This window comes from Colius striatus, chromosome 12, assembly GCF_028858725.1.
Source record: "Colius striatus isolate bColStr4 chromosome 12, bColStr4.1.hap1, whole genome shotgun sequence".
NCBI classification, from domain to species: Eukaryota; Metazoa; Chordata; class Aves; order Coliiformes; family Coliidae; genus Colius; species Colius striatus.
The window spans coordinates 24,700,878-24,724,672 of record NC_084770.1 but is presented as its reverse complement, the minus strand read 5'-3'; the positions used below and the strand labels follow the sequence as shown (position 1 = coordinate 24,724,672).

Below are 23,795 nucleotides of genomic sequence, written 5' to 3'. Positions count from 1 at the left end.
ACAAACGCAACTCGCTTCTGCTTAAGAGCTCCTGTGTCCTCACCTCAGCCCTCACTCCTCTCCTGTTCATCTTTCTCCCCATTTGCTTGGCTTTACAGCACAGCTGTTTAACCAGCAACGTCGCTTTTCCTTCCCTATTGTCTGTGCCTGAGGCTGAGTGACGCGCAGAGCCCACCTGGCTCGAGGAGGACCACAGGCTGGGGAGGAGGAAGGCTCAGCATGGCCCAGCACCCCAATGCAGGGCTCATTCTCCCTTCAGGAAGGCCAGAACACAAGTCCTGGGCCTACTGGTGTTTATTTTGCCTTCTTGTTGATGGCTGCTCACAGGGTGTCATCCCTGCTGGCCTCCTCTCCCGTGGCAGGCGTTTGCTGGCACTGCTGCTGGGTGAGCTGTGAGCCAGCAGCCCGCTCTGAGCCAGGGAAGCCAGGCAGCTACCAGAGGAGAGCACACTTCAGCTTTGCTAGCCTGTGAGGACTATGTGAGAGCAGATAGGCTGTGCAGGAGAGGGATGAGTGTGCCATGGCTGCTGCTGGTGCCTTTGTGTGTTTTGTGCTGCAGAGGGGCAGGAGTGATGGGGAAGGGAGCTGGGGCTGCTGCAGCGTGGGCAGCGGGAGGGCTGGGGCTGCAGAAGGCGTTCATCTGTGGTAAAGCAAGACATCACATCACCACCCTGGGCTTCTACTGGCTTTCATGCAGAAAAAGCAGCCTCAGCCCTTCCTTCCAAGGCACACACTCCACCAAACACCATCATCTCCCTTCCACCACCTCCCCCCACCGCCTCTCAGGGGCTGGTGCCCTGGCAGCTGAGAGGGCACTGCAACCAACTCTGCATCTGGAGCATTTCCAGCTCCAGTACAGGGATCCCTGGTGCTGGAACCACGGCCTGAGCGTGGCACGAGGATGTAAGAGCAGGCTGATGAGTGTAGGGGCTCCTGTTGTGCTGTGGATCCCTCTTGCTGTCCCCACACACACACACAGAGCCCTGGTTGCACAACCGAAGCGCAGCTGTGCATCTCCCCACTGTCAGATCTTGCTCACGAGCCAGGGAACAAAATCCTGGGCTGACAAAGCAGCAGCGTGCCAGAGTGAGCTCTACCACTGTAAAACAAACACGGGGCTTAACCCTTGAAAGCCAGCACAGGCAGAGCATTCCCAAGCACCTCTCCCTGGGGTGGACCGTCCCCACTGTTGGGCCAAGCCATGCTCAGCCCCTTCTTTGGCTGGAGGAGTTGGGGCAGATGGCCTTTGCAGCAGGGGTGCTCCCTGGGCTTTTCTTTCCCTGGAAGGTGTCATTTTGGGGCCATGGGTCTCAGAGAGCAGCTTAGCCCTCTGCTCTCCTCTTGTCCTGACCTGGGAATATGGGTCAACTCCTTCTGAGCTTCGTCAGCAGGCTCTGAAGCCCGAAAGATGTGGGCTTGGTGGTGCTACCCATGGACACATCAAGGGATCAGGAGCAGTCAGTCTTCCCTCCTGCCGACCAGCCTTTGCCAAGTAACCCTGGATGCTCCTTGAGCTCGACTTTAAGAGCATGACTAGAAAGCGTTGGCTGGCTCCAACGTGCCGAGGCAAGCTCTGCCTCTTCCTTCAGGTTCTGCAACAAACTGCCAGCCCTTTGCTTTTGTGCAACACCTGGAGATTCTACAGGAGCTGAGGCAGGCAGGGGAGGCTCCTGGGAACGCCAGGTCAGGCTGCACAGGGTGCTCAGTGCCGGGCACAGCGGGTTGGGAGGGTACTGTCACACTCAGCCCCTCCCCGGGAGCACAGCCAAGGTGGATTTGGGGACACTTTATTTCATTCTATCCTGATCTCCAGCCACGGTTTCCCAGGGGCTCGGGATAACCCTCCTCCCGAATCCTGGTGTTGTTCAAGAATTCAATAAGCTCCTTCAAAGCTCCCCAACTTGCTCAGCTCCCCTGCAGTCTCGGGGCTTCACCAGCACCGAAAGCCTGATGGAATGAGCAGCATTTCCCCGGTGTCGTAACGCTGACATAGCAGGTCGGTGAATCAGTGGGGATCTTTCTGCCTCAGCCACGCCGGATCCCTGGTATTGCTGAAGTTTTGCTGTCCTAAGCCACAAAGCCCCATAAAATCCAGTCTCAAGCCAAACAACATCGAGTAACGCCGTTGTATCCAATTTCAGCCCCAAGAGCTGGTGAGAACTGTATTAACACGGAGCTATTCTGGCTCCTGAGCCCCCGCTCCGAGCACCCGGGATGCCGTGCGCTAACCCAAGCAGTGGGTAACGGTACGCAGCGTATAAATAGCCCTCGTCAGCCTTCGTCTGGGGGTGACAGAGGGGCAGGACAGTGACAACACCCCTTGTGTGTCTGCCTTGGAGAGATGAGCTGAGAGCTAGCAGTGGGTTTAGGGCTTGAATTTACCTCCAGCTCTGGTTTCTGCCTCGCTAAAGCAGGTCAGCTTTGCTTCACAGAAACCTCATGAGGCCTTCGGCCTGCGCTGCCTTTTTCAGGCCTCCAAGTAACAACTGTCAGCCCAACCCCTAAACGATGGGTCCCTGCTTTGCTGTCTGGCTGCAGCATCCCTGAGGACAGGTTTGCCTGCTCCAGACATAGAGCTGCCTGCTGCACTGACAGCGACTCGCCCAGCAGCACCCACGGTTCCCAGGAAAGGCTGACGTCTGTCCGTGCAGACGGAGGGCCAGAGGCCACCCAGACACCAAAACAAGGACAAGCCGTTCCCCAGGTGGCCTGGCAACACGTGGCCCACGTGGGGAGGTGCTCTGAGTGCCTGGAGGTGACGGCAGCCCCAGGTTACAGCGGCCTCGTCACCGAGGCCCCGTGGCCGCCTGCATCCCGGCGTCCCTCCCGCCTGAGGCGCAGGGTGAATGAACTCCAACTGGAGCTCGGAGCGGACGCTATGTCCACATTCTTCAGCCCTGGGGCCGGGAATGTCAACTCCTGTCCGGATGCCAGGGGCTTGCATTCCTCCCTGAAGCTGCTCCCAAAAAAATACCAGCCCGGCACGGTGCCACAGACAGGGGTGCCGCTTGGTATGGGGGGACAGGCTGAGCGAAAAGCCTTCACCGTGCTGGCAGGAGCGTGGCAGAGCCAGGCAGGGGTGAGCAAGCCTATGTATGCTCGCCTGTGTTTACCAAACATTGCTCCCCTCAAGAGGGAATGGCTGGAATTCACCTCTCTGCTCTCTGCCAGGCCCCAAGGACACGCGGGCTGACCCAGGGAATTTGCTGCTCCAGCCTGTTGCCATGGCTGCATATTTTAGAGACCCAAGCAGCCAAAAAAACCCCAAGAAGAAAACCAAAACATTTTATTGGGAGGGAAGAGAAACAGCAGAGGGGAAAAAAAATGCAGAAGAGTAATGAGAAGAGCTAGTGAGTCCAAGAAATGTATTAGATCATCCTTAGAAACTGGTGTCTGAGGAGTTCTCCGTAGCTCAGGCTGTTCTAATATTTATTGCGTGTTATTTGAACTGTGACTCCTGGCACCAGCTGGGGCTCAACAACCCCGTGTGCTGCTCAGAAACGTTATTAAGAGCTAGTCCTGGGCTCTGGGACCACTTGAGAAGTATTGGAAGAAACCCACGCACGCTGGCTGCAGAAGGCAGCTTCCAAACGAGCTGCTAGCAGGATGGCAGCAGGGCTGTATCCAGCAAGCGGGCCCGGGAGCAGAGCTGGCAAGCGGAGCAGTGTGGCACATAAGCTACAGGCAAGGTGGAATCCTTGGAAAGGCTAAGCAAGGACAGGCCAGTGGCTGGCTATCGTGTGTTCTGAGCCAGGGCAGGCCTCGCCTTTACACCTTAGCGCCGCGGGCCGAGCGCAGGGATCCCTGCATCCTCCGGTGCTGGGGGCACTTGTTATATCTCTGCACTGACTTAAAATCACTCCATGGGCAGGTTTTGGTGGGTGGGTTTGCGAGGCACTGCTCCCCACGCAAAGCATCCCTCCTGCAGAGGCCTCGGCAGCACGGAGTTGCCATTCTTGGCCACGATGACGCAAGGCTGGCTCATCCGCCCCCGCGGTGCCCGTTTGGGTCTGCCAGCCGTGCCAAAACCCAGGTGGTTTTAAGCACCTGCAGTGCTGCAATGCCTTTGACCCTCCTCAGATCTCCTGGGAGGAATCCGGCTCGGCAGCAGTGTTTATTCTCCTGTGGGACTTCCCTGTCTCTGGTGTTAGTGACAAGAAGCAGGCGCGGAACGAGGGTGCCGGAGGTTCGCCGGGCTGAGGGGCGAGCTGGGGGACAGGGCACCCCCACACCCGGCGCCACAGGCGCTGCCCGCACTCTTGAGGGCACGCTGCCAGGCAGTTCCGCCAAAACGGGGCTTGACGGGGGCAAGGGGAAACCACGGTGTGCGGGAGGGACGTGCTTCCACAGGGGAGGCTGCGCTGCCCGCCATCGCCCGCCATCGCCGCGCCCGGGCGGGAGGCGGCAAGAGGCGGGCGAGTCCGGGCGAGCAGCGCCCCCTCGCGTCCCGCCCAGCGCCCCGAACGCCGTGTGGCGGCGCGCGCCCGGCCTCTGAGGGGGGGAGAAGCCTGAGGGGAGCCTGAGGGGCCCCTGACCCTCGGGGAGGGTGAGAAAGCAGCCTGCTTGCTGCAGACGTTAGTTAGATGTCAGCGGGGATCTTTAAAACTTGCATCTAGGCAGCTATTCCCCACGTCTGCGAGTGGGCGATGGTTTCCAGCTGAGGGCTTATTCGTGCGTGACTCCTCAAGGAGTGTTTCTCCCTGTCTGGCTTCGTTCTTCCCACAATAAACTCTGCTCTCGCCTGCAAGTGTGAGACAGGGCTTCTAAATTAAGGACAGGGGAATCCCTCTCCAGGAGGGATTAGTAACATGAGGAAAAGCCAAGGAAATGGAGCCTATTTCACTCATGTAAAAGAAATGGCTGATGTCAGTGATCACTAAGCGCTGGTAGCTGGTAATTTGTAAAGAGGATGAGCACTGGTGCCAGGTGAAGCTGAGGCAAAATGCCTCAGGGTGCTGCTCTGTCTGGGTATGACACAGCCCCTTCAGGTCCCTCACCTGTTTCTCACTTTCTCAATACATCTTCACCTGACTGTCAAGGGTAAATGCTGACCAGGAGCCTATGTAATCTTTGAGCTATTCAGCTGGGGATGACTCACAGCTGGAGGGAGAATGGAGGCATCCAGCAGAGAAACTCTTCCCATTACTGCCGTTCCTTGGGTGAGTGACTTGCTGCTGAATCACCTCACCTAGAAAATGCCTTGCTCGGGGTTTTTGTCACAAGAATGACAAAGTTTTAACCAGCACAAGAACAAGTCGGTGAAAATGCACAACGACCCCTGCAGATTGCTTCTCCTCTGCTCTTGGAAGCTGTCGTCCACGATAAGGTGAGACCTGGCCCAAGTAAGTGCCTGCTTTACAAGCTCCCTCCTTGCTGACTCTGGGGATGTGAAAGGTATTTGAGCACTGAAATTCTTGTGAGGATACTGGATGTTTTATGAAAAGCATTTAAAAAAAAGGATATTTTTGGTTGTTGTTGTTGAAAGAAGGAGTTTTCATTGAATTTAGGTATACATGACTTTATGTAGTGTGAGCTGCTAGAGAATGAGTGCTGCAGCAGGAAATCTGAGAGCACCCAGGAACAGCCAGAGAGGAGTAGGCCACGTTGTCTTTCCACAGCATTTTTCCTCACCCTTACCTCATTTTCAGGATGAGGATCTATGGAAACACAGCAGCCCTGAAAGAGCAGAATACAGTCAAAATCACAAAGCATTTTAATGAGGCAAAACATCCTGCTGAGTCTCTTGCTTTATTGGTCTTGAGGACAATCCAAGCCCAAATAAACAGGACTCGGAATCTATTAAAATAGTTGGCTTTTGGGGTCTGCAACATAAGCATGACTAAAATGGATCTGTTTTTATCTGTACGAGGGTGCATCAGCTACAGGAATATGTTTTTCAGAAGTAAAACATATCTGTCTTCAATAAAAGGTGTCTAGTTCAGCTTTGGGTGTAACACAACTGCCCAGTGCTGGGAAGAGAAGCAGATGCACTGGTTTGGCCACGATATAACACTGACTCAGATCCTGTGTGCAGCTGAGGGAATTGATACCAGTACCCTCCTTCATCCTCATGGGCAGGTTCTGGTGAGTTTGATTCCCTTCTACTCTGGTCTAAAGGCTACCAGAAGCCACAGGAAGATTCCTGTTACCCACAATGGGTTCATTAGTATCACCTTGCAGTCCCCATAGTGTGGTATGTCCAGCTACACCAATAATCCAGAGTCCAAAACGCTTGCCAGCAAAAGGGTCTGTTCATCCCCTGCATGCAAGGAACGAGCAGGGTTTGCTCTTTCCCAGCCACTTTGTTGGCCGGTGCCGGTGGTGTTGCAAGAACTCTAAAGCCACACTTGGCCAGAAAATGGGAGACAAGAATTAGATCTCTGCAGCCTAAAGAATTTCAGGCTTGCTGCTCCTCAAAGTGATCTCGACCCCGAGAGGAGTGTGAGAGTCACACTCTCTCTGCTTCATCCTTTGATGTACTCAAGGGTTCCACAACCTCTTGTGTGGAGAGTGGGATTTGGTGAACCAGTGGGTCGGTCAGCTCTTCTTTCTGGTTCTCATTCACAGTAACTTTTATCCCAGTGAAAATGGGGATTTCAGTACTTTCTCAGAAAGGAAGTAAAATAAATATATTCCACTTTCTGGGCAAATGCTCTCCTTGTGCTTTTGTAAAAGAAGGATGGGATACAGTGACTCCTACAACTAATTATCTCCATTCCCATATCGTGTGTGGGCTCTGAAAAACCCTGGTAAGCCATAAAACAGCTCAGACTGCCAGAGCACAGGGGAAAAACTTACATCAGTGATCTCTAAAGCATGACTACATAAATTTATAACTCCTGTTCAGTTCTCTTCCCAAAAGAAAAGGGAATGGCACAGAGAGGAACGAGCTCTCTGAGGATCTCTACCTGTGCAAGCTGGGCACTGCATTTAGAGTCATGTACTGAACTACAGTGCAAGGTCAGTCTTTTTAGCAGAGACACGAGAAAGCCTCTGAGGACAGGTTTTGAAGGTTCATTTGCAGTGAAAAGCCAACAAAAGACCAAATAGGAGACAGAAACACAGGGCTGCCCCGAGGCAGCTGTCTGGGGTATGGTACTGTTGAGCCAGTCTTGGGTGTCTGACATCAAATGATTCTCAGGACATTTGTGCCAAGGTGGTTTGAGCACCAGAGTTTGGAGGTGGTCAGGGGTTGGTTTTAATGCCAACAGCCCTTTGATGAGCTAGGAAAACCCCAAGGTGTCTGAGCCTTGTTCAGGGCATGCTGGGTCTGACAGTTTGTGCTAGCCACAGACCCAAAGCCACACTGAGACCAAGCCTTTGGCCCTATGCGAGAGGGCATGTTAAATGGGCAGCGTTCCCACCAGGCTGGGGCTGGCAGTCTCCATTGCCAGCTCCTGAGATCTCTCTGCCAGGAGGGAGCCCTCAGTTCCAGGTGCCTGCTTGTCTTCTCTGCTCTCTCCAGTGGACATCTGTCCAATTTTCTCTCATTTTTCTCGTCAAAATCGTTTCACCTGTCATTCCCTGGCCTGTCCTGGTGCTGACTCTCACCTGAGCATTACACTCTGATCCTCTGAGTGCACAACAAATTGTCACGGCGTCACAAGCCTCGTTGTGCAATCCCTGCCTTAAAATGGCCCCAAAATCCTGGCATCTCTTGGCAAGATGACACACACCCCAGGCAGCATCCCATGGGTGTCCCAGGGAGGGAAGAGGTGAGAGGACTGGCTCCCAAACGCAAGCCATTCATTTTGTGTTTTGCAACGCTGTGGCACACAGCGCTCCAAAGGCAAACAGAGGAACGGCGTGTGCCTCACCAGCCGCACCCCCAAAGCGTGTTCTGGTGCTCTGCTTTCCTCCAGCCTCTGCTTGCTTAATGCCATAGCAGCTCTCAGTTATGCTAATGTTCCCAGGATGTTTTTGCCATTAAATGCCTCATTTCCAGGAACTTGTATCCAGCATTTCCTTCTGCTGCTGTGTGAGCAACTTTCCCTCACTTTATCTATTCCAGCCCGAGCAGCCTGACTTGGCAGTGCCTGACCAACCAGCCCTTCTTTCTCAAGGGCAGCTTTGTGGACTTGCCTGTGTGATTAGAAATGAAGAAAAAGCAGTAGAAGTCTGTTGCAAAGGGTAGCAAGGCTGGATTTCTCTTTATTTTAGCTTCAGTGCTGGGCCTCTCTTTCAGAAACAGGGGATAGCAGCCTTCTTAGCCTCCTGTTTATGGTTGATGTGATGGGATAAAAAGAGCTTGTGGGAGGGTCTGGATGTTTCCAGCTTCAGCTTTTCCCTACCCTGGAAGACTTCACAAGTGATTGCTGATCTGAGCAAAGCCATCTGTCTGTATATATGGTTTGATATGTAGTCCATTTCCTCATTCTCGGTTCATCCTGGGCTGTGGGAAAAGGGATGGTCAATTTAGAGATGTAGGAGGAAAAAAAAAACAAGCAGTGATCCTCCAATCTGTTCCACCCAGATGGGACAGGAGAACCGGACATCTTGCTCCGTGAAAGAAGCAGCAAGACGCTGCTCAGGAAACAGCAGCAGGTGAAGCAGAGCAAAGGAACGGGCTGCGTCCCTTCTTGGAAGTGTCCACATGTCTCCTTGCCCACAGAAAGGAGTCGGGGCTGCCATTACAGAGCCCTTTAGAAGTTGCCTGAGAAGAGAAACACCAAATAGCTTAGAAAGCCTAGTGCTTACCCAGGCTCTGCTGGGACACATTTTCCTAGATGTCCTACATTTGAAGTCCCTTTTGCCCGTTTCTAATGGTTGTCTGTGAGCAAAGCCCAAGCTTCTCAGCATTTCTGTGCAGGAGCCTAGCTGGCAGAGGTCTTTTTTTGGGCAAGCCACGAGATGAAGGCTCCTGGGCTGTGTAACCAACGTGCAGCTTTGCTGGAAGCCATCCAGGCGCTGAGGTCACTCGGTACTCGTTAAAAAGAGAAACTGTTTGAAGGCAAAAATGTTGGAAGGCTGTTGGAAAGAGGTAGAAGGGCTTCAATCTTGTGTCTATGGGAAGGGGCCAGTTTTCCTCTACAGGTTATGTTACACAGTCACTTGCAGTCGTGCAGAGGAGGTAGCAAAAGCCGCCCTTTATCACAGTGGTGTCTGTAAGCGAGTCTGGACACGGAGCGGTCATCACCAGTGTCCCATCTTCCAGCACCCATGTCAATACACCCCTATCTTATATGTCTTCCATGAAGTCCCAATGTACCAAATTCTCACCAGTGCCTCTAATTGCTAGCTATTTGCTTTTGCAGGTTTGTTTTACGTGCAGAAGTGAATCCCAGCTCTCCCGTGCCTCTCGGGGAACGCTGATACAATCCCGCATGGAGCACAAGCAACGATGCGTCCCGCTGCACAGCCAAGCAAAACTTTTCCACCCCAGGGCTGTGAATTCACAGCTATTGCTCACAGCTTTCTATGGAGAGGCTTTGGGTATCCTCTTGCAATATAATCTTACCCAGAATGGTTTTGAAAGACCGTGAACTTGATCCTGCCAAAAATAGTCTGTGCAGCCAAAAGAAATCAGCAGATCTTTAGCATGTGAGCTGGCCTGGGAGCTGCATTTTTCACCCTTTTAAAAACAATATGTTTCTTGACATCCATGAAACCTTCATTTGAATTTTAATGCCCCTGATTATTCTTCTAAGTGTGGCAGACTGCATGGTAATTATAACTTCAGGGCTCAGCAAGCAGTTAGCTCCGTGGGCACGAGGGAACAGACACACCGGCGGTGACTTTAGCCCCGAAAGCGTCTGTGTGCAGACTGGCAGATGGATCCTAAGAATGTGTTTATTTGCATTTGGTTTATGTGGTTTTGGTGACCTTTTGTTAAAATCAGCCAGTGACTTCCAGGAGGCAAGTTACATACTCACTAAAAAGAAATGCAGTAAAACAATCTATCACGGGTCCTTCTGCTGAATATTTCATTCCTGCTGAATATGGTGTCCCTGTGTGCAGGGCAGGGGTGACCGAGGTTCGGGCTGAAGCAGCATTATCAGTGAACAGGACAGCTGCACAGACATTGCCTCCTTGTTCCTGATAAAGAATGGCAGCCCCAAAATGGGTTGTGGGGAAACTGTGAGCATGTGGGGCTTCCAAGGGCTCCTGTCACCATTGCAGGCTGTCTTATAGCTGAGCGGTGTCTGCATTTTGTTGTCTCTTCTGTCAAATCTTTGACAAGCCCACAGGAAAAAAAGAGCTGTTTGTCTCCTGCCTGGTGCCTACACCATGTTCTTCAGTCTCCCGCTGGGCTCATCCTTTCTCCAGAGAGCAGCAGCAATTTCTTGCTCCAAGAAGACTGTGAGTGAAGCAGGCGCCTCTCAAAGTGCTAAATCCATGCCTAGCTCAGGGGGCTTGGGCAGCATCTCAGCAGGTAAGCTGGATGCTAACTTCGGCAGAGAAGGCTACCAGCATTTCACTTGGTCTGTGGGCAAGGCTTTCATGGGCTGTGTTGTTGGAATCCAGGTGAGAATGGCTTTACCCCCAGTGCAGGAGGCAATGCTGCACTAGTTATCCTTGATGCAGGATGTTACCAGCCTTCTGGCCTCACAACTCCAAGCTTGGTTCGTTACTGCTACTGTGAACAGAGTCTCTGGGTCGATGAATAAGGATTGGTGCTGCAACAGGCTGTCTTTTTTTTCCTCAAACTCACACTCATTGAGCACATTAGTTTTGCAAATGCTTTTGTGATGATTTTTATCAGTTAGGGATTCCTAAGCCACAAGTGAACCTCAGTTTTGGTCACAGCAGATACCGCCAGTTGCCTGCCTGCCCGTGAGTCCCCATGCAAGCTGCATTAGAAAATACCCAGGGTCTGAAATTTAGACTGTGTCTGAACAGCAAATAAGCACACCTGCCCAGACTCTGGGTTTAGCTGCTTGAGGAAACAGTCCTGTGGAGAACCTGTGGTGCAAAGGGCTCTCTCTCAGCAACCAGCCCTGTTTGGGCTCGTCCACCCCCACCCCACTAAAGATTCGCATCTAATTTGCAACTCCATCTTCAGTTTGCCAGTTTATTTTGCTACCCCTCATGCTGCCAAGGAAGTGATGTTTATTGTGGGGAGGGGTTTGAGCAATTTCTCCTCCACCACAGAGGTTAGAAGAGTGGAACTTCCTACGTGCTTTCTACTCTTACAGTTACAAGCTGAAAGGCTCAGTGGCATACCAGCCTGCAGTACCCTCCTGGCACCATGTCCCGTGGACAGGTCAGAAGGGAGCACAGGAGTCAAAGCTAATAACTGATTTAATGGTCATAAATGAATGTTGTGACAGGGCTGCTGAAAATCTCAGTCAAGCAGGCAGCTAGCAGCAACTAATTTGCTGAGGCTGAAGCTGTTAGTGCTCTCTGAAGAGTCCAGAGGAGCTGGGAGGCAGCCAGGTCCGAAAGCAGGTAGGGAGGTGATGATGGAAGCGGCTCTTCCATCATCAGCCCAGAGAGGTGAGGGCCCAGGCTCATTGAGTTCTGTTGTCAGTTCAGAAAAACAAGATCCACGTGCTTACCCGATGGCACCAGAGGTTTGCTGTTCAGCGACATCCTGAAGTGGGGCTTTGTGCCAAGGCAAACCAGGAACACTTGCTTTTGAAACTCTGTGCAGAAGAGCATTTTAGGAAAAGGTCAGGAATGTTTGTGTAGGAGATTCAAAGTCTCACGCTGGAATTTAACGTTGTTTTCGTTGACCTGATTATTATTGCATTCCTTCTGTCAGCTGTCACACAGTGCTGCTGCTGGCACTGCACACAGTAACACTACAGCAGGCGCTGTTTACACTTTAGCTTTTACTTTGGGACCATTAGAGGCAGCGATGGCTTGGCTGGGGTTGCAAAAACCATCCCTTGCAGATCAAAGGCCCTCCTTCGTTACACTGAAATGAAATGCTGCTATTTCTTCGCTCTGAAAGGAGCACAAGATAAAAGCAAAAGGCAGATTAAAGCATGAAATATAACATCAGCACACAAACTTTTACAAAAGTTACCAAAAAAGGAAATTTTCTTAGTATTCCAGCAGTATTTCCAGTTGGGTAACTTTCCCATCAGTGCCTCTTACTGTGGGGTGTTGTTTTCTGGCGTGTTTTGACAATATATTCCCAGTCACGTGGGAGAGATACCCGACGCTCTGCTACTGGGCTGGCTTCTGGCCAGGCAGGTCAGATATGGCCAGGACAGGTTGTGGTAGATGACCAGGACAGGCCATAGGGCTGGAAGGGTATGGAATGGAGGAGGTGACAGAGGATGGCCGTGTGTCACAGAATCTCAAGGGCTGGAAGGGACCTGGAAAGCTCACCCAGTCCAACCTCCCTTGCCAGAGCAGCAGAGCACACAGGAGCTCACCCAGCTGGGTTTGAATGTCTCCAGAGACGGAGACTCCACAGCCCGTCTGGGCAGCCCCTGCCAGCGCTCCCTCACCTCAGCAGGGAAGAAAGGACACACTTCGGGGTGCTGCCTAGGCCGTGGTGCTCACCCCGCGGCGGGGCGCAGAGGCCCTGCAGGCGCTGACAGCCGGTCGGGAGGCAGGCGCGGGCCCGGCCTGGCCGCTGCTCGCCGCCGGCGCTGGCGGGACGGGCCCGAGGCGGCGGCGGGAGGCGGGGCTGCGCGTGCGCGGCGCGGGGCGGGGCGTGCGGCGCCGCGCAGGAAGCGGCGGCGGCGGCGGCGGGCGCGCGCAGCCATGAGCGGCGGGGCGGGGACTGGCGGCCGCGGCGTGTGAGGGGTTCGGCGGGGCGGGGGGGGTCCCGTCCCTGCCTTCCCCCGCCCGGGCCTTACCTGCCTGCCTCCCTCCCCGCGGAGCGATGGTGCCGGGGCGCAGGGGCGGGGGCCGCGAGCCCGGCGGGGGGCGGCGGGGCCGGCTCCTGTCGGCGCCTGGGGAGGCGGGCGCGGGGCGGCGGTGGCCGCCGCCGTCGTCGTCGTCGTCCCGGGGCCCGGGCCCGCGCCGCCATCTCCTCCGCATTCTGCCGCTCTTGCTGCTCCTGCCCGCCGGAGCCGATGGCCAGGCCGGCTCGAGTTCCGGCCCGTACGGCGCGGGGCCCCCGGACTGGCCCCCCGCCGGCCCCGGGCCTAGCCTCAGCCTCTACCTGAGCGAGGAGGAGGTGCACGGGCTGATCGGTGAGTGCGGGCCGGGCTGGGCCCGGCGCAGAGCAGAGGCGAGGATGGGGGTCCGTGTGGGACTGAGCTGGTGTTGGGCAGCCGGGCGCTCAGGAGCGGCTGAGGGCGGCTGTGTGGGACTGGGGTGGCGGTTGGAGATCTGGAAGAAGATGGGGGGGGTCGGTGAGAGAAGAGTGGGGAAGGGGAGGTTCCGTGTGACTGGAGTGGTGGCGGCTGTGGGAGTGCGGGAGGCAGTGGGGGATGGATGTCTGTGAGACTGTTGCAAGGCAGAACTAGAAGTGCAAGGGAGAATGGAGAGGGCTGTGAGCGGGGATGAGGGACCTGTGGGACAGGGATGGAGTTGGGTGAATCGAGGTCTGTGTGGGGCTCCGTAGGACTAGGGGAGCAGGGGGTCAGTGGGGAGAATAGGGGAGGACTCGGGAAAGAGTCTCTGTGCTGCCCGGGGTGTGTGGGGTTGGGGGAAGAAGAGAGTCCTGGGCTTTACAGGGATTCAAGTGAGTGGGGATGGTGCCCCGCGGGAGCAGGGTAAGCCCTTGAAAAGTGAATTCAGGCGCGTGTTTTAATTAGCAAGGAGGGTGACATTCAGAGGGCAGAGAGGAGACCTGGCAATAATTGGGTGCGTATGTGAAAGGAATCTTAATGTCTAGGCAGGCTGACAATTGCTGTGCAAGTACTTGGAGACAGTTTATGAAGTCCCCCATCTGGCTGCTGCAAAAGGCCTTCACCGTAGTTTTGTGCTTGGAGAGTCTCCGATTGAAACAAAGATTTGTTTTCTGTATGCTTTGCCTTGATTAGGCTCTTGTTTAGACAGGCTAGTTGGAGTCCCAAAACAAAGCTGTTGGGATCCTCAACGATCTGTTTTTCAACATGTGTCCTGTATCTCTGTAAGCTGAAAAATGGGAAGTGCAAGACTTTATTTGCATCAAATGGACTAAACAGTAATATCTCCAGTAGATTTGAGCCTTGTAAGCATGTAGCTGACCAAAGTAAGGGAGCCTGGGCAGTGAAGAACTCTGTAAACGTTTATTCCCTGATGGCTTGCCCTGGTGCTGAGCTGCTGTTAACGTCGCTTTTACACCATGTGTGCTCACTGCCAGATGCTCTGTTACAGAGAGGATAAAAATGTCAGGCTTGTTGTTTAGCTCAGTTTTCTAAACAAGTAGTTAATCTTGGAATTACTGAATGGTGAGATTTGAGCTAACCCGAGCCTGGTGCCTGAAATCTCTATTGGCTGGATCTGCACAGACTTCCGTAGTCCGCCAGCATGATTATTCATTGTTAAATAGCAACTAAGGAGGGAAAGTCTGCTGTTGTTATTATTTTTCGAGGTAAATTGCAGCCTGTAACCCTCTTTATGGGTGTCTGTTGCTAATGTGGCCAAAGTCACTTACTGCTCAAGCGGTCTGTAGCTGTTTTATATCACTTTAAGTATCCGACACTTAATGATCCGGTTTGTGACCTCAAAGGCTTGGATGAATACAGAGATAAACTAGCACTTTCCCACTTGCTGAGAATTGGGATCACTGGCAATCTGTTGTAAACTAAGCTGTCGGGATTGTTGACATGAGCAGATTTAGTTTTAGGAGTATCCTTTACACGGGCTGGCTGTTGTAGGTAAGGTGTAGTTCAACAAGGGCAATCGGATCTCCAGTTTTATGTTCCTCTGGCAGAAGAAAGTCCAAAGGGACAGAGAGGTTTGCTGCAGTTCTTCATGCTTTTGAAAACAAAGCCAGCTATTTTAAAGTGTCTAGTTTGACAGTATGGGATTGTGTTTCCATCCAAGCCAGTTTCAGCTGTAAGTGCTTGTATAGGTGTGTGTGAACTTTCAAAGAGCAGGGAGGTGTTTTGGCTTCTGCAGCCTCTTCGATGAGAGCTGTGGCTCAGCAGATGCTGAACAGTCACAGCGGACAGGAAGGTGATATGGCTCATGGAGAGAGGTGTGGGCTTCAGTGAAGCTGCTGATAGGAACATAGCAGCTAGTTCCTTTTACCTTTGCTTTCTAAACAAACTGTCTACTGCTGTCTTGCTGGAGTTGGAAAGAAAACCGAGGCTTTCCCAAGTGCTCATAAAGCTGAATGTTACACGAAGTTACTACAGCCTGTGGTGTGTTTTGATGCTTACTGCCATTGTCCCTGTAAATCTTTAGATCACAAATTTGATTTGAAACACAGGTGAGGATGCTGTTGTGAGTTGGTGGTGGCCAGGGGCAGCGATACAGTACATCCTCCCTGCAAAGCTGGAGCATCTGCAAGGCCTCGGGGCTGTACCTGCAGTGGTCTCTCCACCAGTGAGGCTGTACCAATTCAGTGGCACGTTGCAGTGCCGCTGCTCTCCTCAAAACCGGAGTTTGGTGTCTTACAGAACCATGCCTGATGTTTTTAATTAGATTGTGGCTCTTGTAAACGAAACAGTGACTTGCTTAAGATTATTTGTGGCTGATGTTCTTTCTGAGGCACGGAGGCAGGATAGATACTATGGTTTATAGTGAAAACTACCCACTACTTTCCTGTGTGCTTATGCCAGCTTTCCACCATCGAGCTGTGTGATTCTGACCACGTGTCTGCCTGAGGAGGAATTGTTTTGAAATCTTCAGAACTTTACAGAGAAGAAAACTGGAGAAAACTGGCTAGTTGTCTTGTGTGAGATGGGTTTTTGTTTTGAAGAGCCGCAGAGTTCTCATGATCTGAAAGCAGGACTTGCTGTATGGCAGGCAGATGGTGTCTCCTTGCCATTCCCATGGAAAACATTCACAGCCATCCAAACTATAAGCCTTTGGGAAGAAAAACAATGTGGCTTTCGTGTTCTTGAATGTGTTTGGTTCCACTCACAGCAGACAGGATTTGGTGGTAAATAGGATAAAGGTAGAAGGAGAGAAGACTCGGCTGAGACAGCCTCAGTGATGGCAGCAGGAGCCAGAGGTATTTGAGTAAGAGTAAGGACAAGGTGTAAGGTGATGGAGAGTTGGGGAGGAAGAAGTGAGGCGCTGCTCGCTGGGGAGAAACATTCAGAGCACCATGACCCTTTTTAGGGGTACCTGCGGGTTCTCTGGCACTGTGATCCAGCTGTGGCTTTTTGGAGTTGGTTCATATAGAGAATCTTTCTTGGGCCTATGCATAAACCTGAGGAAAGCAATGTGAGTCTTTCAGAGTGGCTAACTGTATGGGCATCATAACCCCAGCTGATGGGATCACCTTTTCCCCAGTGCCCAGCCTGTGATGCTAAACGTGCAGGGCACACGGTGTTAAATTAGTGCAGAGTTCTTCAGGAGAAGGTCTGTACTGGATATGGTGACTTTCATTCAGATTTTCTTGTGAATTCAGAACATGATGTTTGTCTGATGTTGAAACGTTCCCTTGAGCTACTCTTCTCAGGATCCTGTGAGGTCCCTTCCAACCCCTACTATTCTCAGATTATATGATATAAAGGCATATGTATCCCTCCACAGGTAATGAACTAAGGGTAGGATAATAAGGTAAAAATACAGCTGTTAGAATTTGCTCTGATCTATTTGAAGTCTGCAGTGCTATTTAGCACTTCATGTGTTCATGGTGTATCTTCTTAGTCCTTCAATTGTGAGCTCCTGACAGCTCTGCAGCTCAGCCTCACACGGAACCCGGCCTTATAGCCTCTGATTCTGAGGACCAGAAGCAATAGCTGCCTGTAAAAACTTTGCTTAAGCAATTTTTCTTGCATGGCAGACTGTTCTTTTGCAGCATTCATGAGATAGCACCTAATTGTTCATGGCAGCAGCAAGGTGCTGAAGCAGCCAGGGCTGTTCTTGTGGGGCCTTTTTTTCTTTAGGCTACATACCTTTCAGCTGTGAGACCGGATAGCCCTCATCATCACATGTCTCTGGTTCTTTTTAGAGACAGGTCTAACCTGAAGGGTAAATGAGGCTTTAGTCCCATGAGGGAAAACCCCCCATGTTATCAGTGTAACTAAAAGCTGTCATACTGCATATCAGAGGGGGAGTGTGTGTGTGTGTGTGTGGGTAAATTAGAATTGCAGGCAAATCTTAGTCTCAAGTCCTACAGTTGAGTTTGCAAACTTAGTATGCTTTGGCCTATTTCCTTCTGAGCAACCATATTGAATGCCAGTTCATTTTCTATTTGCATTTGCTTAATTACAGCGTTAAATTAATGAATGCATGACTTTTTCTTACGTGTTTGAGAATTTCACTTGAAGCCAGTGTGCAGTTTTCTGAAATGAGTTGTCTGGTTGCAAGATGCAAAAGCTGTTACAGCAGAGGGTTGTTTGTTTGGTTGTTAAATGCTGCTGCTGACTCACAGAATGGATGGGACATCTGAAGGTTGTCTGGTCCAACTCCCTGCTCAAACAAGGCCACCTAGAGCTGGTCATCCAGCACCATGTTTAGAAGCTCTTGAACGTCGCCAAGGATGGGGACTCCACCTCCTCTGTGGGCAACCTGTGTCAGGGCTCAGCCACCCTCACAGCAAAAGAGTTCTTGCTGATGTTGAGACAGGCCGTCCTGTGTTTCAGTTTGTGTCCTGAGTGCTACTGCAAAGAGCCTGACTATCCTCTCAGAGCACACCTTCAGATACTTACGTACATTGGTGGGATCCCCTGAGCCTTCTCCAGGCTGAGCAGCCCCAGCTCTCTCAGCCCCACCTCACAGGAGAGATACCTCAGGCCCTTTATCTTTGTGGTCCTTTGCTGGACTCTCTCCAGTAGCTCCGTGTCTGTCACACTGGGGAGCTCAGCACTGGAACCCAGTACTCCAGGTGTGGCCTCCCCAGGGCTGAGCAGAGCCCTGGTAAATGATAGGCCAAATGACAGTTGTATATATATTTAGGTGGAGACTGATCATCTACTTACTGCAGCAGTTGATCTGAATTAAGATATCTTAGTTTCATAGTGTGGAACAGCTTTCTTAACATCAGCATTTTGGGGATTTAGCAACAGGAGTTCACATCAAAAGTACTTTATGGTGCTTGCACTGCATCTGTAGTGCCTGGAGATCCCCTTGTTCCTCTGCCTGCTTAGTTGCCTTTGTTATGAAAGGGAGCTGAAAGTCAGTGTGCTGGCATGAGCTGGATGTTCATATTACTGAAAGGTTGAAGTATTTCTTTCTTGTAATTCTTGAAATGCTTCTATGCTTTGCTAAAAGCCTAGCCAGGCCTGTCTTTGATAGCATAGCTGCCTAGAGCACCAACAGTGAGCTAGTGCTGGGAATTTTGATAGCAGCAGCCCAGATAAATTTCTATGTGAGGTGGGTAACTCACAGGTGCCAGTACATAGTGCCTCTTTAGGAGGCAACAAAAGCCCTCTCTGCAGCTGTAGGAGGATGAATGAGATGCCCACCAAAGAGCAGATATTGGAGTGCCCTGAGGTCTTGAAGCAAGTGCCTTCGTGGCATATGACCTACAGTTCTGGATCTGGTTCTGTTGTACACACATTCCTAATTTTTTACTTTCTAGCTTTTAAGTGCTTGACTCCAAAGATGCTAATGCTTCATTTTACCATTGGAAAGACTTCAAAGTGGTGTAGGTGCATGGTGCTGGGTGGAAAGCAAGCTTTTAATCTTGACAGGTGCCAGCCACTGTAACAAAACTGAATCACTGCTGATGGCCTGAAAGTATTCTGATACATTCCACTTCATGGGAAGTGCTGTTGGTAGGATAATTATTTTATTACTTGCCCTCTAGAGCCCTTTAGCCTAATGATAATCCGTGATTGAGGCTGTGAAGTATGGCAGACAAATGTCACTCAAGTCCACGCTGGAGAAATGGAAGGATTAGATAGGGCTGGCAGGGCCTTTGGGATGCACACAGCAACATCTGGCCACTCGTGAGCTGCAGCAGGTTGAGCAAGTCTCTTGCATGGTGGAGTTGAGCAATCTGTTTTTGTTTTGCAGCCTTTCAGTGCACTCGGATGCTTGTCTGTCTGATTTACCAAGTACTGAGGCTCACGTCAATATTGTTCTGAGGTTTATGAGAACAAGCTGCATTTGGTGTTCCCCTGTCTTTTTCCATTCTATTACCTCACTTTTAATCTGCAAGTTCAAACAGTGTGTGGATAGCTATTTCTTCACAGATGGATAATCATATAAACCCACTGCAATACTTGCAGTGCTCACAAACCGATGGAAGAACATGCCTCCAGAAGTTTAACATAGCCTGTGGAAGGCCATGGAGAGCGATGCCAGCCAAGGCAGCTTCTAGCCTGGGTTAGGATTGCTTTGAAATGATTTATTCTGAGTGTCTGCCATTAAGAAAGAAGTCTGTGAGATACTGAAGCCCTTCTGGTATTGATCTACTTTGTGTTGCTGAGATGAGTGGCCAATTACTGTGGCCTGCTTTGTCACACCAGCTTATGTGTTGAGATTTAAAAATGCTGGGGGCTCTGTGTGAATCTTCCCTGGAGAAAGCAGTTTGCTTCTGCAAGCTGGCTGCTCAGGAGGGACCACACTGACAGCAGGCAGCTTGGCTTCCTCCTGTGTCTCTCTGCCTGCAGGCAGCCCCTGGAGCAAGCAGCCATTTCAGCTCCTGAGGGGGCCAAGGTCTGTCTGGTGATAAATGTTGGTGGCTCCTGTAACACTTGTGTGTCAGGGGCTTGGAAGAAACCTGACCTCTGAGACAGGGGGAAAAAATAAATCACAAAGCTGCATTCCTCACTGCTATAATCTTACACCTGTGTTCTGTTGGGCAGCTTCTTTATCACCATTGATTGTTTGGCCTCTTTGAGTAGTGTTCTCTTTCTCCCTCAAGTTCATGGACAGAATGGGAATGAGAGAGAGGAAATGGAGGCAAAGAGCTCCCTGCATGCATGAGAACAGCAGCAAGAAGGGCTGATGCTACTGGAAGGAAGGCAGGGACCAAAACAGCTCCTGAACACCACCTAGGCAGAGGGAAATACAGGAGATAAGGATCATGATGCTCACAGGCATAAAAAATCCTAAGGCAGCATTTTCCCAAGAGTGGGAGCTGTGGATGGAGCTTTACTGTATGGCTCTAGTTTGTGGGTGCTTTAAAAGATGAAGGATTTGGGGAAGTGGTGTGTGTTTTCTTCTCCCCTTGTGCTGTTCACAGTTCTGTTTGGGTACTGGAAGAGCTGAATTGCTGCAACAAATTCAAATGCATCTTGGTTCACTGTTGTTCTGAGCTGTAGTGAAACGAGATTGCTTGATGGCCAGTTCCTACATGAAACCATCCAGACAGAAATATCTTCTCTTTCAGTGGAAGGGTCTTTAGTTCGAGGTGACTCCTCTAGTAACTTAGTACGCAGTATGAAACCAGTGCTGGAGGCCTGAGCTGTGGCAGCAGCAGTGCTCAGGAGGTGAGGTGCCTTTCATGAGCTGTGCCCCATGAATTGATTTCCCCCCCTCCCTTTTTTTCCCCCGCTCTGAATGACAGCAGCACCAGCAGAATGAATGCTAACACTCTCTGCAGGGACAAAGAGTGCAGTGGCAGAGGCTTCAAACACATTATTCCTCTTCCATCTCTGCCTTTGTCCTTCTCTCAAGCGGATAACTCACATATTTGTGCTGACTGCTTTGGAGATCTGGGAGCAGAGGCAACAGCATGAAACTAATGTGATGCTTTAGAATTTCGCTGCCACTTACTGGGTGTTGAATAGCTGTAATTAAATTAACCAGTATATTGATTTCACTGTGCTGCTTGGGAAAGATAAGGGCAGTAACAGAAGCATTGGAGCTGCTGCTTAGTAGGCCTGAAAAGCTGCAGCCACTCAGAATACGTAATGCCAGCAGTACCAGTGAAGCTGAGCGGGTCCATAAACTGAAGATGGTTATCCTTTCAGAACTGTTTAGGCCTTCGTGAAGTTAGCTGATAGCCTTGTAGAGTGTCTCCTAATAGAAGGAAAAAACCACAAAGCTCCGTGGCTTTCTCGAGTGCAGAGCTGGCTGCAGAAGTGAATAGGTTTGTTTCAGTCGGTGTGGAGCTTGGTGTTGTGTTAAATGATTAGTGTCACCCTGATGGAAGTCTTTGGGAGTGTCTCAGCAGATGTGGAGGGTGGGTTACCCCTTCAGCAGTCCCAGAAGCATGAGGCTAAGATATCTGATAGATTGAGGGGGAGGATGGGTGTGAGGTTTTTAATGGGGTTTTGTTTGGTTTTTATTTGTGCTCAGCTGAATGCTTGTTACTGAAACAGTCATTTCCCCTGGCAAAGGTGCCTTATGCTGTTGTACCTTACAGTCTTAACCCAGGGATAACTGAATCAACACAGGGGAGTGTTACTATAGCTAATAAAAAACTGGCACAACTTATATGTGCAAATGATGCAGGAATAGTCCAAATGATGTCTGATATAGCCATGTTAGATGATGGAGTCCTGCCTGGAATCATGACAGCAGGTCAGTTCAAAAGCCTTGTGACACAAGTAAGCATTTGATCTAAACTGACTTTATTGTGAGATGTGTGTTCTTGGGCAGCTGCAGTTCACGTGGATTGCACCTTTCTTCTTGTTCTCTATTCTTGGTGCTTCATTCTAATTCAAAAGGAGCATCAAACCTCATGTTACCATATGTATGAGACATTTGCCATCGCTAGTTGTTTAGTTTTTGTTTCCTGAATATGTGTAACTATTCCATGTGCTAAGAATAAAGTTAATTTACTTATTGAAGTTAGCTTTAGGGTTTTTTATATTATAGAGTTGTCTCCAACCCTGTATCTGCCCCATTCCTGTTACCATCTGTACCATTTCCCCTTGTCTGCTGCATAGGTCACTGACTAATTTTCCTCAGCCTTCAAGTATTTGTCTTGTGCGTCTCTACTGCCTCTTCCCTTCTGAATCAGGCCTTCAGCTAACTCACAGGTGCTGTCTGGCCATTGATAGCAAAGTGACTGATGGTTTTGTTGGGAGTTGTACTAGTTTTGAAAGGGTAAATTTGATGTGGAAGGTATTCTCAGGAGCTGAGTTTATTTGTGTTCTGCTCTGAGGCAGAAGGTATTGTTTGTTTGATTGTTTTGGTGTGTATGTGGGGTTTTTTCCCCATTAAGAAAAGTGTTGTCCTCTAACCATTTGGACAGTGGTCCTTAGATCCCACCAACCAGGAAAATGAAGATTTTTCTGTAGGTAAAGGAGAGGAGAATAAGCAGGCAGGCTGTTGAAGTGTAGTTGTTGCTGTTCAGAGACAGAAGGTGAGCAGTTGTGCTCTAGGAACGTTGAATGTCTTCTTTTTGTTATGGATTGAGTGAAATATCACGAACTTCCTTATGCTTTCACTTCAGCAAGTGCCATCTCTCCTGGGGGAAGCTCCTAACTGTAGGAGGGATGAAGTCTATTCTGTGACTTTCAGAAAGGTCTTTCAGTGAGAAAAATCTTGTTTGCCTGTGGTGTTGAACTTGCAAATTCTATTTAACAGCATCAATGAGGTGAATTATGGCTGATCTGTCAGTGAAGATTCACAAGAGCTCCCAGCTCTTTCCTCCTGTTTGTTAGATGTTTGGAACCTTCCTACTAAGGAGTCTTGGTTTCCAAGGATGTAACCATTGCCTTGGAAGTTATTTCTGCATCCTGACTGCCTTGCATATCGTATTCTGCCTCCAGATCATGAGTAGTAAACCCTGCCAGGCTTTATTAAGCCATTTGAGTAAATCACCACAGTCCATGTGCTCTCTGCTGGGTAGAGCTGGATGGGCTTGCAAAAGAGCTGGGCTGTGTGCAATGAGACCTTGGTCTCTGATAGGAGAGGTTTTCTGTGAAAGTGAGGAGGAATTTGGCTCTGGAGCCTCGCCAGTCAGTGTGTGTTCCGTGAAGGAGCTGATGCTAGAGCAGTTCCACAGAGAGTTTGTGTGTTTTGGTGTGCTTTGGTCGTGTGCCAAGCTGTGATTTTCTTTCTAATAAAATGTATAATGTTTTATTTTATAAAGTTTGTGCTGGTTTCTAGCAAAGCCTAGGCTGAAGTTTAGAAAATTGGGCTGGGGAGCTGTTGGGTGAGGTAGATGTGTGTAAGCAATGAAGAACTTCATTTGGAGATAGGATGTTGCCCCCTAAAATGAGGTTTCTTTTTGTCTTTTCCCAAGTGTCAGGTGGGTGATGAGTGAAGGGACAGTCAGGGAAGAAATGTCTCTAAGCAAAAAGCAGAAAGTGTGTTGGTGAGCACTGATGGGTTTGTGCCTGCTGATTTGTCTTTCAAGCCTGACACTGAGCAGCATCCTTTGACATTCCCTGGCACCTGTGTTTTGAGATGTAAAAGCTGTTTTTTCATCATTGCTTCAGATGTAACTTGTTTTTTTTTCTTAGGATATGTTTTATCAGTCTCTTCACTGGAGACTCATGGCCTGTGAGACATTGAAAAGCAAGTATTTCAGCCCAAATTCCTGACCAACACCTATAACTGGCAGCAGATTGTGATGGTGTGGGAAACTTCAGTAAAAATCCAAGTAGAAGGCCATATCTGTTACTTGTTTCATTAAAGGAAACTTCACTTTTGTTGCTGTATATGCTGGATGCCTACAAATATGTGTGTATATATTCAGCTGCTTAGTATTACACTTCCAATAGTTTGTTATATTCTAGCTGAAACTGATCCATGTTTGCATGATCCACGCTCAGTTTGTGTTTGATTTCCTGATGTTTTTAACTCTCAGTTGTAGATTGTTGGAGTGATCTTGCTATGTACATTCAAACTCAGAAGACTTGCTGTAGGACAGTGTTGTCTCTGCCCTGAAAAGCCATGTTTCCTTGGGCTCAGGCTGATGAAGTGAAAACAGCTGATTT

General features: G+C 50.2%; 1 protein-coding gene and 1 long non-coding RNA gene across 5 annotated transcripts in view; one reads left to right on the top strand and one right to left on the bottom strand.

The window, feature by feature from the left end:
• Nucleotides 1-8,121: 8,121 nt before the first annotated feature.
• On the bottom strand, nt 8,122-12,535 carry LOC133626446 (uncharacterized). Of its 2 annotated transcripts, none has more exons than XR_009819529.1 (3): nt 12,402-12,535; nt 11,499-12,193; nt 8,122-8,653 (listed from the first exon to the last, which is right to left on the bottom strand). It is a non-coding gene; the product is annotated as an uncharacterized LOC133626446 (long non-coding RNA). The 2 variants fall into 2 exon arrangements; XR_009819528.1 differs by having other exon boundaries at nt 8,122-8,392.
• A 134-nt stretch (nt 12,536-12,669) lies between these two features.
• The window catches only part of RYK (receptor like tyrosine kinase), a 52,367-nt gene continuing 41,241 nt past the window's right edge, over nt 12,670-23,795 (top strand). For all 3 annotated transcript variants that reach the window (XM_062005820.1, XM_062005819.1, XM_062005818.1), the window contains exon 1: nt 12,670-13,094. In XM_062005820.1, coding sequence (XP_061861804.1) covers nt 12,782-13,094 — 313 coding nt within the window. In that variant the 5' untranslated portion in view covers nt 12,670-12,781. The remainder of the gene's footprint in view (nt 13,095-23,795) is intronic.